The 20,243-nt window shown below is 33.7% G+C and overlaps 1 protein-coding gene across 2 annotated transcripts in view; it reads right to left on the reverse strand.

The window, feature by feature from the left end:
• LOC126769910 (ecdysone-inducible protein E75) overlaps positions 1 to 20,243 on the reverse strand; it is an 83,731-nt gene that overhangs the window by 24,028 nt on the left and 39,460 nt on the right. Inside the window, exon 1 of one of the 2 annotated variants that reach the window (XM_050488885.1) lies at positions 18,168 to 18,298. The exons of the other annotated variant lie outside the window; for it this stretch is intronic. Coding sequence (XP_050344842.1) covers positions 18,168 to 18,285 — 118 coding nt within the window. The 5' untranslated portion in view covers positions 18,286 to 18,298. Of the gene's footprint in view, positions 1 to 18,167; positions 18,299 to 20,243 lie in introns of those variants that run through there. 2 annotated transcript variants of the gene reach the window in all.

Genomic DNA, 20,243 nt, shown 5'->3' on the forward strand with positions numbered 1-20,243 from the left:
ATAAACAGCGAGTAAATTCGCTGTAAACATAAAAGTTTAGGTTTTTAGGTACTATGGGGCGATAAGTTCTTATTATCGCCACTGAAGACTTGACGTGTTTAAGTAAAATAATAGTCTTTTAGACTTTTTGTATTAAAATATTAACGTTATTTTTATTACGTTTAAGTATTTGCCTCTTTTATTGTTTTTGTTTTATATATTTGTATTTAAAACATTATACGAATATAGTACTATTATTGTTACATGCGATACTCATTAACATCATACTTAAACGAAGTTTTATTATTCATGTTATGTGCATGTTGTTATTGTCATTTAATATTTGAATATCAAAGTGATGACAATCGCTTTTTTATCGCAATGTTGTAGAAAAAATCCTACGAAAGTATGATTATTTCTGACCTATATCATTGTTAGGGCATCAAGCATCAAGAAAATTATACCATCTGCCTAGAGAACAATACATTTCAATAGATTTTTTTAACCCTTAATCTGACTTCCTTTTAATTTCGATTTTTAAAGGATATCATTTAATAAGTTTTTTACAAGAAGAATGGTACGAAAACGACCGCTCGCAAAAAAATCCCCGGCGCGAATCGACCTACCCTTTCTTTTCATCTCAGATTTCACTAACAGGTAACGCGTCCAATTTTTTTCCTCAAATATGTGTATCTTCTTACGATTTTCGCGATACAACTCTTTTGTGAAGATGAAAAAATTAAATTATTGTTTAATCTAAACCTTTTTGGGACAAAAACGAGGGTCTGAACTTTTTAAGATTACTTTTTTGAGCTTCCTTTTGTTAGGACCATTCGTAACCGACATTCCCAGATTGAAGACGCATTGTGTTTTTGCTAAACGATATAGACGAAGAACCCTCATTCAAATATTTAGTGTTAATGATAAAATATCAGCGGGATATTTTGCAATATATTCACAACATTGTATTGTCATAGTTTAGATATAGGTTTAAAAGATATCTTAAAATCTGTGCTTCCTATGATAAATCGCTGATATAAATCAAGTAAATTTTTAACAACTTCTTTGTACTATGTACATTTTAATGTTAAAGAAAATGATTCTCAGGGTCATACATTTTTTTACACAAAAATTACAATTGTAACGTCCAAAGCGCAGACGTCAATTGTTCAATTCAGTTTTAACAATACATGACTGTGGCGATTTTGTTTGCGGTCGGTTTACTGTCGAGGACTCAGCAGGACATTCGGACCTCATTAACGCTTTTAAAAGTATAATCTAACTTAGTTGTTTGATTTATGACGAATAAATGAATACACAATTTCTAGGGGTGGAGGTAGAGGCCGGGAAGGCGCGAGAATTAATGGATGTGACTGAAGATATTAAGTATGCATTAGGAGTACAGTTGCAGTTGCATTAGTAAGCGATTGCACGACAATTGCGGTGCGATGACGGGAGTAGCTGTTCGCGAGTCAAGCGGCTATAGGGCGAGCGCCGTTAGGACGGGGTGACTGACTTCACCACTGCAGGCTGCTACCTGGTGCATTGTGCTCTAACGAGAACGCATTACGTGCAATCATAACTTGCGTCGGCCGAATCTCACCGATACTCGGAGATAGGACGATGATAACTTCGATGCCGTCATATTCACTTACCTGTAACAAAATAAAAATAAATTAATTAAATAGGTTGCATATCAACAAGTATCTATACATAAAATTCATGTTGAAATATTTCAAGTGGAACAATCTTGGTTTTTGCGTAATAAAAATTAAATTAACTAGTTCTATTTAAATAAAAAAGTTATTTCTGTTTCAGAATGATTTCAAATTTAAATACTTGGCGCATTAAGTAAGTATTATAAATGAAGTCACGTTAACATATCAACACGGAGTTTTATTTGCCGCACAGGAAATGTATAAGGTCAATGCACGAAATGGTGTCATTCACAGTCGAAGGTGGCTACTGAACCCGAGCTTGTCGTCCTTGAAACTTCCACCAAAATCGGCAATGACCAACACAACACGAGGCTACGTCTGTGTGTTCTTTCGTTATTGTTACACACACAATGTAGCCTGAAATGTGTTAAAAGCGTTTATTAACACATGCAAGCAATTTTTTATTAACTTGCTTAAAATATGTATGAAAGAGAGCGAAACATTCAATGTAATAAATTATTTAATTTAATAAGACATTCGTTTTTACAAACGACAAAGAAAAAGTAAACCGCGTTACTATGTCTTTTACTTAAAACGTGATTAGGTGAATATAAATAACTTTATCAACGTTTAAAAACAAAAAGTAATAAATATTTTGTTATTATTAAATAAGAGGAATAGGTAGATTAGTCAATTTTCTAATTCTAGCTTAGCCGTGCAAATAGCTGAGCGGTTGATAAAAAAATGTATAATATCGGCGTGAAGGCTCGGGCCAGTGACCGCTGCCGAATCTCAAGGTCTGCGAACAACGTAGTAAACAAGTGTCGATGTTGATAGTCGACTAGCTGCACACACTACACAGTCGCTATCAAAGCAACCTACCAGGCCTATATAAAAACCTATGTTTTTTTTATAAATTTGTTGTTATTTCAGATAGATTCAGATAGATTTGCACGAAGTAAAGTTACTTTTTAAAATGTTTGTAGATATATTATTTTATTTTTATTTGCATTATATACTTTTTCTTGAGCATTTGTCCTATCCAGTGATTTTCCAACCACATACGTACATTAATACGTACGTCCCATTAAATGTATAACGTTCCATGTTTTGGAGTTACGTATTCATTTAATAGTTTTCACGCAATCTGTATACCGAATTATATTATTATTTAAAAATGTACATTCTTACTTACAGCTTAGGTACAAATACTTGGAAGTATATATCCTTGAATTGAAAATAGTCTCATCGAAAGTTCGATAACGCATGCTAATCATTTGCGATTGCTTAAACATGAAGTCGTTTGACAAAATAGAGCTGAATAATAGTCATACTTCAACTATGTTTAGAATAATTTAAAAAAGTAACACGTATTTACAAACGTCATAACCGAAGTGGATATTTGGCAGAGATATCTGCCAATTTTTTTTCTTAAATCTAATTTAGTTTTAACAGTGTTTCGTCGAACTATTGACTAATCATAATGAAACGAGTTGTATTTTATTCATACACGAATTAATCTTACAAAATGTGGTAGTAAAATGGAAAAAATATTATAATTAAAATTTGATTAAAAAGATCTCCGGTCTTGAATTGTAACATAAGTCTTTTACTTTAATGTAAATAGAATTAGTGTGTTTCTTAAAATATCAAATATTATTAAAAGTAACATATATTTTTAAGAATATTTAATTATTAATAGGCGTTACAAGCTTCGAAGCAAAAATCTACGAGAAAAGACTTGTAGCAGTATTTTAAGGTCTCTGAGAAATGGAAGAATGCTGTTTGCGGAAATGGTTCGGTGCTACAAAATCAATCACTAGGGCACAAAATTTGCTTTACCGGTTTTATTTTATGATAAAAATGAAAATAACCATTCAAAAGTATAATGCGTGTTAGATAACAATTAAAACAATCAATGTTTCACATTACGTGTTTCTCAGTTTCTAGTACGCGTATTCCACTGAGTTGGCGAGATCAACTTATACAACCAACAAGTCAAGGACAAATGTAATAGATTCAAATATTTTATACTAATACTAATATGAATATATATAGACGTATTGTTAATAAAATGATATAAGTTACGGTTTTTGTTTGGAGTTTATTCATATTTAAATAAATTTAATGTTAAAACAGTTCTTTAAATAATGTTTAAAATGGAAAAAAATATTTTTGAAAATAGAAGGCTTATTTTAATCTTTGAAGACTTTTTTTATCGAGACTCCGATAGTAAAAATTTGACAGAAACGAAAAAAAAAAATGTTTTTAATAGAGTTTATTATATCTATTCCAAAATATAGGTTATGTGTTTATTGATGTAAAAGTAAATACATTAATAAAATAAGGTGATTTTTAAAATACTTAAAACAAGTTCTTATTTCTTCTCTGCGCTAAAATCAAATTTAGTATAATATTTAGTTGTATTTTAATTTGTATTGTAACCAAAACCAAAAGAGTATCCATACATTCAGCTTTATCGGTTGGGTGTAAGTGGATTAAAATTCAGTCGCAAGATTTAACAGACATAACAGTTAGATTTTAAATAAAAAAGTTTGTAAAAACTAATTTGAAACAAAAATTTTAAAACAATTTTCAACGGCTGATTTTACAAAGATTAAATCGCTACAAATAAAATATTGTATTATGTATCGCCTACGTGCAATTAAATTTCTCTTTATCAAGTTCATTGACATTTTATCATTTTGCCTTGAAGTTATCAAATTGTCTTTTTAAAGTCACGATATACTCGTGTTCTTGAAGATTTTGTGCTGTTTATACTTTTATGTATACAGCCTTTACAACTACTATTACTTTTTATAATCTTGTTTGTTTCCAGTACAACCCCAATACATGACTTATGATTTTGCCATATTCGTCTGACCGTATCTCACGAACATACATTCTCATTTTTTTTAATCTTTTATTATATGTAGGATATAGATTTTGATTCCCACTTTGAACATGTAGGATTACCAAATATCTTTATAAAAATTTCCATGATTGCGGATTTAAGGAATCCTGTATGTTGGCTGCCATTGCTACTGTAATAATTTTGATTTTCGTTATTATTATATTTTAAAAGAGTGAAAAAAATCTTGGCTCGACAAGGTTTTTTTGAGATATTATACATTTTTACTGCACTAAAATACAGCCGTTTTCTTTTTCTGGAAATACCTTAATATATATAGAACTAACGATCTGACAATATTATACACGTAAAGAACCAATATCAAAACAAGTTAGAATTAATAATTACTACGAAATATAATGTATGTAAGTGTGTTATCAATATTAAGTTATTCAAAAGAATTCCAGACAGGTTGTGGGATAGTTTAAGGTAATTGGTAATCTTGAATATTTTTATGCAAAACAACCTTGATCGCGAGTTTATCTCGGGGTATCTCTTCCTGATCGAAGGACATCGACGCTGAGCGATCAAATGTCGTGCGCAATGCGAATTAACTCGATTTTCTAGCGAGTGCGCGGCAAAGACCGCCGACAGGCTCGCAGGCTAGCTTCAAGTCGATGCCCTCTTTGAACTTTCCACTCGTTACACTTGATTATTGACATATGGTTAGTACTAAACTTCTAAAAAAACGACGTAGAATTACTTGGGTTATGGCATTTTTTTATAATAGGGTACCTACGTGATCATTTTATAACAATTAGCGACCGAATACAAATACACACTTAAAATATTTACATGTTTTAAATTAGGTAATGTCAGTTGATATTGTAATTTGAACGTAAAACCTAATGTAGGTAAGTAAGTGGTTTAGGATATTGAATTGGATACTATGTATATGCTACTTCATATTTGTTATTATGTGTGCAATATTGCAAATAGTGTTATTTGCAATTTCGTTGCGTAAAAAATTGCGTAACAGGATGATTCATTTAATGAAGTTTAACATGTGCGGCTGTTTTTTTTTATTTTGAAACAGGTATGGCGCATTGCTCTGTGCCTAGTAGTTAAGTATCTGTAGATCATGTCATACGCATGCGTAGCGCGTAATCGGACAGGATTCGCACGATGAGGCGTACGAGCGATGCATCGGGGTGCATAGTGCGAGTGGGACAGAGCGAGTTCAATGGTATTTGATATAGTGCACTAGAGTTCTTTAACCCCTTAGCCTACCTGCAATTCCTGCGAATGAGGCAGCGCGGCCGTTGTCCCTGACTATACCACTATCGGCCACGTCACTTTTTAGGTCGCTGCTGTACGATGTAACGACAGCACAACCATTCTATGACATAATTATTATTTACACTACAGAGCAAAAACAACTCGTTTTACTCTTATCTCCAACTTATGTTGCTCTATATGACTAATTGGAAAAACGATGAATGTATTAGGTAATGCTCAACTCTTTTCTTATTGTTACTTTTCATTAAACCTTTTTTTTTATTGACATAGTTGGGCTTACATATTTTGGTCTGTCAGTATCAAATTTAGACTATATTGTAAAAATGCTGGCTCGAATACAACTTTAGGTGATATAACTGGTATACTATAAATGCCAATCACGTCATATCGGAGGTGACCGCATGTCAACTATAATCTAGGATTTTAAAAATTCGCAGCAGGTGTAGAGGAGTGCGGGAGGAACAGCGGGTCTTGCGGGGAGGTAGCGGGAGGGGGGCACTGGACTGGTTTCCGTTGTTTCGCAATAACACGGGTTCAATGACGCCTCCACACTTATAATTGCTGATGTGTCATGGCTTACCTCCGCCCCTTCACTTGTGTTAGCCGTCCGCTCATGTTAATGATACTGTCCACGTAACTAATCCAAAAGCATGCTTAGTTTCATCAATTCTTTATCTTTGCTCTTTTTCTGTTGATATAGAATAACTTTTAAACATTTCTAAGTTTGACAAAGATAACAATTGAAGGGCGGCCGATGAATATTTACTTTCCTTCTGACCGACATAAAAGATATCAAAGAACATAAACAAAGCAAATAAATAATTCATGCCCAAAATAAATAATAATATTGTTTTGATATTGACCTATTTACAACAATATCTTTATATTCGAAGTAGATGTGTTAGCATGACATTGACTTACAGATGTTAGCTACAAAATAAATAAATATTTCTTAGAAGTATCAAATCGTACTTCCCGCAACTTTATGATATTTTAATGTACATTACATTGATCTAAAACATTGATAATTAATTGGCATTAATATAAGATAAAAAACAACGAAGAAAATAATAAATAAGACAAGGATTGATAATTAACGTTGATATAATCTTGAAAGCTAAGCTCATCCGGAGGTGGCGCCGCGCGTTGACCTCTGTGCGAGCGACGACCCACGGGCTACGGTTACGGATGCCAACATATATCAGACTTACACCTATCATCATTCTGTCAACGCAGCATCGCAACGCAGTGTATAAACGTCGACAGAGCTATTGCCATTATACTGGCCTCTGGATGTTGCAACTTGCAGAATGAGATCATGAGATGTAGAGCGCTAAATCACATGCGATCATGTGGACTCTACTGACTTGGTTTAATAATACATAAGGTGTAAGAATAGATTTTATTATTTTTTCTAATTATTTTTTGTTGTTAACACGTTAGTTAAGGAACTGGCATATGTGATTTTTAAATTGTTTAATATTTTCTTGTATACTAAATAAAAATAGATAACTTAATTTCATGTATCAAATATTTATTTTGATTTCAAAGAATACTTCCTAAAACTACTTCCTAATTCATTATAACAATATTTAATTTTGAATTTCTCGGAGTTCGAATGTACACAAGTGAGTGTCGTAAGTTCCGTGGTCGATGACTCCGAACGTTCTAGTACATCTCTCCGCGAGCCGCGTTACGTAACCGCGAGAAAGTTGACATGTATCCGACTATCCGCCTGACACCCGTAGCCGCTCGCACACCACGCACTGCTCAGTTTTAGATTAGCCACGTGTTACATTATTTAATACCATCATCAGTATATTGTGATGAAAATAATTTATATATTAAATGGCCAGTACCATATTAGAACTAGTAATAGTTTATTAATATTTAAATATTTCAAAGGCTGCAAAATTATTTATTTAAATATCCGATTTCGATAACAAAGACTTTTATTATACCATTTAATAAACGCGTGGTCAAAACGAAATGTCATTGTCACGTCGTTATCAAAATCGAGGGCTTTTTTATATAATTCTGGGTCAATGTACCGAAACGATGTTTTGTTCGGCTTATCGTCGCTGTGCTATCGAGTGAGCTATGTATGTCACTGATAATGCAGCCGCTTCACCGTTTGTTTGTACTAAACAAAGGAGTTCTGTATATTAAAAGAATGTCGAACGATTCGGTTTATCCTGCTCGTAACCCAACTCTTGAAACCTAATTTCAGTATGCGGGTTCTGAGTTCTTTAGTTTCTCTAATAACAAATTCGCATCGATTTTGAATTTAATAAAACTTGCATGTAAAGCAATATTTAAATAGTAAAGGTATGAGAAATATTTCAAAAAGCCAAGTGTTATTGCTCTGTGTATTAAATGGCAGAGTGAGTCAGTGTTCCGGAGCGCGTGAAACATCGAGACATCACAGTTATAGTCACGCGTTTTAACTTTTGAGGAAAGACGAAAACGATTTTTTTTATAAATTAATATCAACGATGAGCGTACAAATGTTTTATATCATAATATTTTAATATATTAACTTATTTTTTCAATAAGTGTGTTTAAAAGTTTTTATAACACAAAAAAGAATATTGAATCGAATTTTAGATTACTGAACATTATTATTATTTTTGTTTTATTCCATTGTTCCATTTTTGTATTGAATTTAGATTAGGTACAAGTAAACTAAACATCGTAGTCGATGATCATAGCACGATAGCTCGTTACGGAAGGGCAATGCCCTTGCTAGCAGGCCGCATGTTATTAATTGTTGCCTACGCTTACAAAGTTATTACTAGAAGTCGGTGAATACGTCTGTTGTATAATGACGATGAGATATAGAATAGTATTAAGGAATTATTACATTGATAGCGCGTTATAGACAGTCTTACTGCTAAACAATAAAAGGGTGACTGACCCTACTTGTTGTGTATACGATATTTATTCAATTGTATCGCTTCAAGGACGCCATTTGCGTCAGTATAGAAAATACGTAGATAAAAAACGTTAGTTTTTTATGTTTTATTGTTACATTAGAAATCAATTCAGTTTTTAAAGGTAATATTATTTAACTTGAAAATTCAATCAATAGATATTTTGTGTTGCTTTCTTACTATAGATTTATAATCGATTGAATAATATGGTAGAAAGTTTATGATGTCATAAGGATGAATTTGCATGCAGCGGACAGAACTTATGTGAAGTGTCACTTGTGGCGACACTCGTACGACAATGCGACGACCACGGTCATTCACCTTCCACCCCGGTTTATAACCCTTACCTTTGCCTAGGCTATAAATAGTTCAAAATTGCTTGCTACAATACTTTTTATAAATGAAAATTGTTGTGTTGATATTACGTGGATTTTTTTGGCTAGATTTATGATATGGATTTAAATATATGTATTCTTATTTATCAATTCAATTATGTATTTATTGATATATAGTTATCAAAACAATTTGTTTGTGGTCTAGGGATAACTTGTTTTATAAATTGACTTTAATGAGCATATATGAAATTTGTACAATTTTATGTGAAATCGAATGTGTTTCTTTATATGTCTATCATATTGGTTTCTTATGCGTTATAAAATGGTGTGACATTTGTAAAAAAAAATAACGCTGTAACTTGAATACCGCGCAATGAAAAATAGTAGTAAGATATTTGTATAATGTGTATAGATACATACTGTACATACTTCGTAAAACCTGTTTGAACATTATGTAGTATCTTGTGTAGTTTTTAAAAGTATGTAATGTTACGAAAATGCTCATCAATTCAGGACGTGTCGTCCGATCCTATCGCCGAGCCCGCACAGGATTGTTCTAGACTAGACCTGTACAGTTACCTAACGGCACAAACCGTTTCCGCGTTCACGCATTCGCTCTGCATTATTATTACTTATTCATATTTGAAGGCTTCATACTAAATTTTCAAAACAGTATAAAATAAAATCCTCTTAAGCGCGGATCGCCGGAACTAGAGGAATGAAACTCGTATGTAGGTCTCATTCATAGTCAACAAGTTATGGATTCGAATTTGAATAAAGTAAGAGTGTGAGGAACGTAGCCGACGGGCGACTGTGGGACGCGAGAATTAGTTTCCGCGCCACAGTTAGCCGATATAGGGGAGTCGCGCACGCATCGGCCGGGCAACGACCGCGGGAACTTGTAACTACATCCGTGCACTCGTCACCATAATGCCGTAACTCACCCACTCAGACTGCGCTCATACGACGTTATTGACATGCAACTTCGTCAATGAGCGCTTTGAACCCATATATGACAGGGCAAAGGCTTTCTTCGCAATATCGATACCATTCTGATAATTAAGTTTTAATTGTTACAATTAATCTTCACGTCGATTTTTTTTATTCGATTTCAAAACAAAGCAGTAGGATATATCTAATATCTTATTGTAAAAATAAAAAATAATAAAGGTAATACATTTATTAATGATTGCCTAATAGTGCTAGGAGGGTACCTAATAAGAATTATCAGAACATTTTAAATTCAGCCAATTAATAATTTTATTTGATTTGTATATACAAGTACATATTATGATAAACCAATACTTGAAATATAGAAAAAGGAAAAATGCTTCTAAATATATACAAAACAGACATTAACTAATAAGAAGGTATAATCGAATTGCATAACATCAGTTTCCCTGTCTAACCGAGTCGGGTCAGGCGCCCTAAAGCGGAAGGCAAGACACGTTCAGAGAAAGGTTTGTGGAATTTCTCTGCATTACGACATCGCGTGTCGCGGCGCACTGAAATTAGCGAGCGGGACGATGGAAATGGAAAATCGCGAGGTGCAGCGAGGAGGAGACGCGCGGGGGGGTTCTCGGGCACCGCGTGCACTGGCCTATATGCAGTGCGACGACACCCGCCCGGGAGCGATGCACTCTAAGTACATAGTCGCGTACTAGACGCACACTCAGTCACACACCTATTTTTTCCTCTGCAGCTGTGTAGGGCGACGTCGAGTCTCGCTTTACAATTTCTTGAAAGAAGCCCTCGAGCTGAAGCAGATTGAAACCATGCTGTGCAATACGCCTTCTTTATCTTAAGGAAAATTTACCCTCTAAAGACCATAAAGTTGCCATTAAAATATAAGACGCCTTAGAAAGTAAAACTTCTATGTTATAGTCGGTATGCTTGTAAGAATCAATTAAGCGCTCATGTAATAAATTAAGGCAAAGTATATATTTAATTTCAATTAGATTTTGTAACCAAATATTTTGAAAAACTTTTGTGTTTTCGTAAATTATTCAATTAACATGTTTTTATCATCGGATGAAGTTTAAAAATAATTATTTTCAATTTGATTTAGTTTATCAAATTTCGTTTAAAATACAAAGCTTGAAAGTTTTCATTTAGTACTACTACACTACTACTAACTACATTACAACATTGATGTATTTATAATAAAAAGTAGTATGAGACTGATAGCAACTTTATACAATGAAATCGTAAATTGTTATTAAAACGATGTTTAGCATGTTATGAGATCTACCTATTTTCAAAAGCACTAAAAGGTGTGCAAACTTTTAACTCAATCGATTGAGTGAAACTGATTTTTAATTCAATTGCAAGATTCGTACCCCATTATAGCAAGTGTAATTACATAAAAGATTTAACAATAATATGCCATTGTCAATTATATATATAGGTACTACTTTTAATCTAAGCGTATTTGTAACGTGTTGCATGATCATGTACTTAGGAGATGTACTATTAAACATATAAACAGAACCGAAATTATGAATTTCAAAAATATATTCTCTTTTTTTTTGGTATCTAAACAGAAATTACTAAATGAATATAACCACTTTCTATATCAGCAACCAGGCTCAACGTGTGGGAAATAGAATCGTGGGTATCTAATTTTCTTCGTGTTAGGTATTAAGGTGCGAGCAAAGACCCGGTACGCATCGTATTATTTTTATAAATCGATACTCAAAGTTTAGAAGTTACATATATGTTGGAGAGGATATGCGTAAAAGTGGAACGGATGTGAGTGCACGATGCAATATGCATGGCCGCGTGGCGCATGGGCGCGATGGAGCGCGGCGACCGCTGCAGGGCTGAGGACTGAGCTAGCAGGTTCCGGTCTGAATACGACATGCATATGTCAGTATATATTCGATCAACGCTTCCAAAAATAAATATATCAATTTTTACCATAACAAACAACTATTTTGGCAACATAAATAAACTTTATTAATCTACACAATAATTTCATATATTTAATTTTAAATATATGAAAATATATATTAAATTTATTTTAGAAGAATATGATCAGTGATCATTAATGATCTATTTAAAAGAACCAACAGTACATTTGTTATTCATACGTCTAGTCTTCAAGCGATACAAACAAAATTTATTTTTTGTTGTACGTTTAAAGCTTAGTCAAACGAATTACAAATCACCATCAATCAATTTTTTTATATATGTAACAATATTTATTTATAACCACACTGTCATTGTCTATGAATATGAAACGATTTACTTAAGCTATGCACTCAAACTGCACGCGGGGAAAACACCGACACAGTCCGTATCCACTAAATAAAACATGCAACACATAGAATCGGAAAACCCTTCTAGACCTAATATTATTATGCTAAATAACGTAAGAGTAAACCGTGATTCAACCCGCTATTAAGATCGAGGTCGAAGTTGAATGACCGCCGGGTCAAGTAATAATCAAACTTGTCGATGGATTTAAAATTGTAAATGTTATTTCTTACCTGCTACTCGATTAGGTGGCAACATATTATTGTTAACGCGTTTGGCTTCCATGATATTGACGGATAAGTTTTGGTTACGACCGCCGCGCGGCGCGCAACCGACAACAGTTTGGCGCGAAAGCGGTGGCAGGACGCGGTGCGAACTGCGAACGCGTGGGCGACCGTCGCGCATGCGCCCCGTGACGTCAATTTAACCCCCTACCACCCCCATCTGCCTTAATTTATAATTAGCCCCTTCTTCGTTTCACACCCCCTATTATATTTAGACCCTTAGTGTTTTGATTTAAAGTTAATATAAAATACGATGATATTAATATAGCTAAGTAATAAATCCTCGCCATCAAAAACCATTTTAAGATCAACTATGTTTGATTGAACAACTTTTTGATTGTCACCATATATCTTTGTTATTGCGATTACTTTACCGAATTCAATATTAAATATATTGATTTTATAACTTTAATGATGTTGTTATTGATACCATTTAAAATCAGAACCCACACAACATGATGAATAACTAAACAAAGCTTTATTGTTCTAATTATATCTTGAAACGGTATTTTACTTGTAATGTAGATTCAATGTTGGGGAATTGAAATGTGTAGAACGTAGTACGGGGCAGGGGTCGGCCGAGTTCACGGTCATATGCCGCCTCACCCGCTACCACCCTACGCCCACAGCTGCCGGATCTCTTACCCCGCTATTTTTAGGTTATTTTTTAATAGAAACATTATAAAATGATTATTATATTTTACCAATGCGTACTTTGCGAAAATGTATGCCAAATAAAGTTAAAAAGATTTGTTTTACAACATAAACCTTTTTAAATTAACAATAAAATCTAAAAAAAAACTTGATGACTTTCTTTTCTGGGATTATGGAATCAATCATTTATTTATAATATGTATGTTATATTATTTCTATTTAACAGTACTAACTTTAAGGGTCTTAATATGAAATAACTATTTAGAAGAATATTGTAGGATGTGTAACAAAAAACTAAGCAAGTTTTTCAATTGATACGAACGTTACGGATTATTTACTGGGGGCAAGCGACATCTATTGGGTCTCATTTCAACATTCTACTCGACGCTAGATGGCGTTAAAACGACAAAGTTCTCAAAGTATATTTTACTGTTAATAATTTTTTCTAATTAGGTATATGAAAAAATAATGTAATAGTATTAATGTAAGATGCATTTAAACGTCTTTTTAAAATAAATTGATCTTAAATTACAACATTATCACTTTGCGCCGTTTTAAAAATATCATTAAATCTAGGACATATTTTATTTTTGGTTTACTGTGTTAAAAAACATTCTAATTACCTATATGTCAAAATTCAACAGAGCCCGGAAACAGTCGAGGGCAGAGTTGGCTGAGTTCGTTGACCCCGCTCCCTAACCTACTATCGGAGTATTTGGAGCACGTAGATTCCCTCTTACCGTCAACACGGCCTACCACATCTGGGTCAACGCTGACTCAAGCGGAGTTAATCATCAAATTCAGCTTAGTGTAAGAGTAACAATTGCGTAGTCATATGTAACCATACGTATGACTATATATAACCTAAATTGTATGGGGCCAATTTAATATTCGAAGTGGTAAACCATATAACATGACATTACAGTCATACGATAATAATATAGTCATATATATAATATAGATCGTTTTTTTAAATTAGGTTGCTACTATTAGAAGGCATTGGACGTAAACGTAATGAGTATTAATTTTTTTTTACAAGCATATTTGCACATATAAAATTGTCTACCAATTCTATTGTAACATAGTTATACTTAGAATAAACAATTTACTCCGGCCTCGTATTTTTTAACGACCTTATTTTATCGGTTTAAAAATTTTAGATAAATTGGGGTCAGCTGTTAAGTAACAATTAAATATGTTGAAAATAAACCACTAATAGTAATAAATACTAAAGAGGATCTAACATTTTAAAGAAACTGTATCGTTATTATATAATACAGTTGTATTTTATACGAATAGATATTACAAGAATAGTATATCAGGTTATTATTTAAGTATTTAATATTTATCGATAATGTGTGCTCCGTCTAATCTTAATTAAAGAAATAATGAAGAATTAAAGCAATGAAGTCGATAATTAAGTACTCAAAACTAATTTGTATAGAACGGTCATGTAAGCAGATTAAGAGGAAAATATTATGAGAATTAAAAAATGTCTAACCACAACTCATTGTTTAAGGTCACTGACACACTTAGTGCGGTTTTGGCGTTATTATCGTTTAGTGTTCTCGAGCTGTCAGTTTTGTAGACCATCATTATTTTTAGAATGACAACACGTGTCCTCATTAAAAATTACATAAAAAACAATTGTTTAACACCCTCCTTCAATACAGCTGTCCTTGGCATATTGCATTATTTTATGAGTGGCTAATTTGTTGTATTCTTTTGAAACTCATAGAATTTTGATGTCCTAACAGCATTGCGTTCACTTCTATACGACAATATTTCTTTTGTAAATATTTTAAAATTTCAACGAAACATTTTTTTTATTTAAATACATATGATATGCTATAAAAATAACAAACATGTGAAAACTGATACTAAAAATTCACTTGCACAAGTGACCTAAGCGATCGTAAATTAATATATTTTAGTAGAGTAATTTGTAAAATTCAAGTAAAATGTTTACTTAAAGTTTTTGCAATAGTTTTATGAAATGTCGATGTGGTAACAATCAATGGGTTTTTTCCGCTCAATGTGCCTGGACGCGAGGTCCGCGCGGTGTGACGCGAGCGCTGAATGTATTGGGGTCAGGGCGGCGCGGGCGTCGACCTACAGCCTCGTCCCCCTTCCCTCCTCACCTCTTCACGCGGTTATACCCCTGGTGTCTCTACCCTTACATTCAAACATTACGGTTACATAATGAATAATAAGCGTTTTGTTTGCATATAAAACGTAAATAATACAAAAACTTTAATATTTATAAAGTAATTGTATTCATATACTTAATAACATATAAAAAGAATGGGAAAAGTTTATAATTTAAAAATTATGTTATTAACTGAAAATTAATGCAAAATCGATGAATATATGGAATAACTAATACGCAGTCAAACTCCTGACCGAGTTAAGCTAATTAAAGCCACAGTTGCCTAACCACTGGGTCCATTGATATCTCATATATGCCTGTGCTCCAATGCAGCTCGAATGGCGCTCGATATTTTTAAATGGTATTTTTATTCCAACTATATAAATCGATTTTTAAATGTATGTATAATAAGTAATAAAATAAAATATTTGATAAATTATGAAGCCTCAATTTCGTACAGGAGTTTCTGAATCCCATTTTGAAATCGCCCTATTTACGAGCGCGATGTGGGCTACGTTCCAAATAACCTCTTTTAAAAAAGGTCCCTTAGACCGCGGCTACTCGTAGAATGTTTCTGACAAGTAGTTACAACTTTTCCCAGACAACTTTCGCTGAAGACGACGACCGTTTTATGAGCATTCATGTAACTATTGATGACGCGAGTTGTCTTTAGCAACGTAATACTTAATCATGGTACACTGTCGAACATCCTATCATGTAATTAGACTATAAAAACTACATTTCCTAGTTTTTTTTCTCTACGGGCCGAAGTTATTTTTATTCGTTTACAATATAACTTATCAATAAACTGACCCTCAGATGAATATATAGATCGATTAGATTTTAAGAGACAGGTAATTGATGGCAGCAGTGTTTTAATAATTCCAAAATCATTAAGGTAATTATGTAAGTTGTTAGCATATTGTAACATTACAGGGACGGTTTAGTGTGAGTTTAATACAGTTATTTGTGTGGGGTGTGCGGGGCAGGGCAGCGAGCGTGACCCAATTGCAAGCGGGTGAACGAACTCGAGGCCTTGATCGCAATACTGAGTCCGCGCGCCGCTCGCAACGCTCCCCCCCCCCCGCGCTGCCTGTACCCGCCAGCGCCCGCGCCCGCTCACCTCGCCACAAGCGCGAGCGGCTACGTCATATGAGCGCATTGTTTCACTATTTTTAAAAAATCACGGCTTATTAAATATTTAATCTTATTGGTAATCATATTTGATCACATTTGTGGTTATATGTAGTTATTTGATTCGCGTGTAACATCGCCTACGATCGTCTTATTAAAATAAAAGAAAATTACGTCATGTGATTTTTGTAATAATAATTAATATTCAATATATAATCTTAGTTTTAAAAGTGAGTTTATATCGAGTCTTCGAATGATTGTAAATATTTATATCTTTAACATGTTTGTTTTAAGAGTATATGTGTTAATCTACTGCATTGTGTTAATTAATAATAATTCTATCAATTACAATTTATATTTTATTATAAAACAATCGGCACCAGTTTATGTGTTTACATTTTTTTTATAATATTTATAAGATTATCATTTAAGCGTAAGTCTTCTGTTATGTAAAATTGCATGATTAGCTAAGTTCGAAAGAGTCTAGAATCTTATTCAACTAGTTCTGTCAAGTAAGCTTCGCTTTCAAGAGAGAAAGAGATAGTGAAACCTAGTTAGTTGCTGCCTTTACGCTAGATATTGCGAAACGAGCATTCTCGCTATTTGTGTGAGCTGTGCTTAACTGGCTAGAGTAGGACAACAGTACGTCCATAGGCTCGGCTTAGATTATTATTAGAGTATCGGCGCTAGGTTATTCTGAGGCGACCTAGATAGCGCTTGGGGCCGTTGACCGCGGGCCCTCCGAGCGCGCACACGGCCTCCAAAATAAAATGGCATTCAGCGATGGGTCTACTTGCGAAACCCGACTCGACCGTGATGTCGACTATACAGCGCAGACTCACTCTCTTTGCAAATAATGTAATCATTATACATTGACATGTCACATATAAGTTTCCAGCTTCATGTAGCGTGCTTAATATTAAAGTGACGTAGACTGTTATCTCAAATTTGTTTAGAATGTTTTTTTGCATAACTTTATGACTTTAAAAATGATATAATTCGCTGTTATAAAAACAGTGAAATCTTCATTACAGGACATAATTATATCAGAACCAGAGAATGAAACTACAAAAGAGTCATTTCTCAAATGATTTTCATTCAATAGATAAATTGACTTTGATTATTTAAAATGAATGACATTTATTTAATTTTAAGTTTGAAGTATGTAAGCTTATTAATATACACGTGAGTAGTGCGATACAGGCGGCGGTTATTAGCTAGCGACGACGAATATATATAGCTGGGAAGGCCGAGGGCAATGAACTCCGCTTGACCCAGATACGCGGCCTGCCCCGCGCGCGCAACTCGTGCCCCCTCAGAACGTCTCGACGCGTAAGAAAGTGAAAAGGACATTTACATCCTTAACTATTTTTAAATAAATTGCAATAAAAAATATTTATAGAAGACGCGTTAGTTGATCGACGATTAGATAAACAAGCACTACTACAAAATAAATGCTGACAGACGATTGCGACTAGTGTGAAAATAAAACAATGAACTGCAGTATGTTATTGCCAATAATGCAAGAATAATTTATAAACAAACTTATGTGAAAAAAAAACAACATAAACATTGTAAGTGCCGAGGTAAACAATGGCAGTAGCATTGATGTGATCAGATCATTAAGGCTCACCTGCTAGGACCCTGCCGAGCAGTACGTCGGCATCGGTGGTAGGTGGTTGTGGTGGGTCCACGGGTTCCAGTTGCTGGCGGCGGCACTCGGTCACAGTCATATCTAACGGGAGACGCATGAGCCGACGCGAGAGGGGCGCGTGCGACCGGCGGCGGCGTCAGCGCGAATGGCGCGGCCGCGCTACGCCGCCGCACGCCGCAGGGGCGCGTGTAGACGTTCTACGCGCCGCCCGCCCCTACGTAATCCCTTTGGTATATTCAACTTACCTTCACTAAATTTAAAAATTGTCTACTTTGTGTGTTGTAAATGTGTAACTGATGACGTTGATGCTTTACCTAAGCGCAAGATAGTAAGCGGTAATGTTTAACTTGATTGTTTGCTTTCATAAATGCACCTGTTCGTCGATTAATGAAATCGAACACATTCCTATCATGAAGGTTCTGGATCTGGAGGTGTTATCGAGAGTGTTAAAACGAAAGTATAGTGTGTTGCTATTTTTTTTTAACTGCAAGTTAGTTTAACCACTGAATTCGGTGGAAATAGTTCAAAATATAACAATGAGACTCATCAAAAATCGTTTATTTGGTTCTTTTATAAAATCTAGGTCTGAATTACTATTATTAAATATATTTTTATATTAGTGATTGCAACCTTGTAATTTTTTTTTAGACGGTTGCTCTTGCAGTTATCTATTTTCATTTTTTGAATGCAAAATGTATGACCACGAAATGTAATAAAATAAATGCATTTATAAAGAAGTATATTTTAAATATTATAAGGTTATTTTTAAATCTGTCAACAATTCACACTGATCAAACTTCATCATTACGACGCAATCTTAAGAAGACAAAGCAAACAATCTCAATCGAAATCGCCTTGCCTTTATTTAATCTAAGTGATATTGCTATAAACGTTCGATTGGGCGAAATAATGCGTTACACGAAAACATCGCTTACCGAATCGGAAGCGTCCATCTCAACCCACTGAACTGAAAACCTAAATCTAGAATTGGCGAATCGGTTGGTGAGCGGAGACCAGTTTTTAGGCCAAGGCGACTAATTTACCGCTAAGAGCTCGCAAGCTGCCGTAAACACGACATTTTTATGAGCATCGATAATTCTATGAAAAGAAGCACTAACGTATCCCTTTGATGCGTCAGATATAACCTTAGTTATATTGACGTTTTGTTCTACAATAGAAATTGTGTAACTACTATTAACAGTTTTTTTCACATTCGAAGGTCAGTCGACCATTTAATCTATAAGACTGATTGAAATTTTATGTATATCTATACAAAGTCTACATTCTATTGTCGTCGCGTTTAATACGTTTATCAAAAAAATATCGTAAAATACTTAGAAATGTATAGTATGCGTCATTGTGTTTAGTCGCTTAATTCATTGATAAGAAATTTTACAATTCAAAAGTAAACTGACTCGTATATTAAATTGTTTGTATTCTAAGTAAGATAAGGGTTTTTTATAATATTTTAACTCGGACAAAAATACACCATTTTTTATACCTCTATGGCACTTCGTGTTGGATAATAAAAAATTCATTCCTTTCAATCATTTTCATAAATACTGAAAAGGTGTACGTCAATATTCCATGGTCACGTATTTATATGTAGTCATTTTTACAATAGAATTACAATAAAATAATTTGTTTCTATGAGATCATTTACAAAGATCTACTACATTGTTTCGTTTCGTTGAAAGTGAGAGTTTGAGCATTTACATTGAAATTTTAAATATTCAATAAACTCAGTTTTGTAAGTTGATTAAAATTATTATGTTTATATAGCATGACTATTCTTAAGCTCTTTTTTTTTCTTTTTTTTTGTATTTTTATTTTATTTCTTTTTTTGTGATTGTGCAATAACGTTATTTAAATAAAAAATATTTATAGTATGTTTTATGTGTTCGTGTTCGTCATTATTGTTTTATAAGCAAACTACGCCTTCTACAAAATATTATATATATATAATAAGTATGTAAATATAGATTTTGATCAGGTCAAAGCTCGGGTTAAGCTCGCTCTAGAGTCCGGGCAGCATGAGGTCGCACTGACGTCACA

The sequence above is a fragment of the Nymphalis io genome, chromosome 8 (genome assembly GCF_905147045.1).
Source record: "Nymphalis io chromosome 8, ilAglIoxx1.1, whole genome shotgun sequence".
In the NCBI taxonomy this organism is placed as follows: Eukaryota; Metazoa; Arthropoda; class Insecta; order Lepidoptera; family Nymphalidae; genus Nymphalis; species Nymphalis io.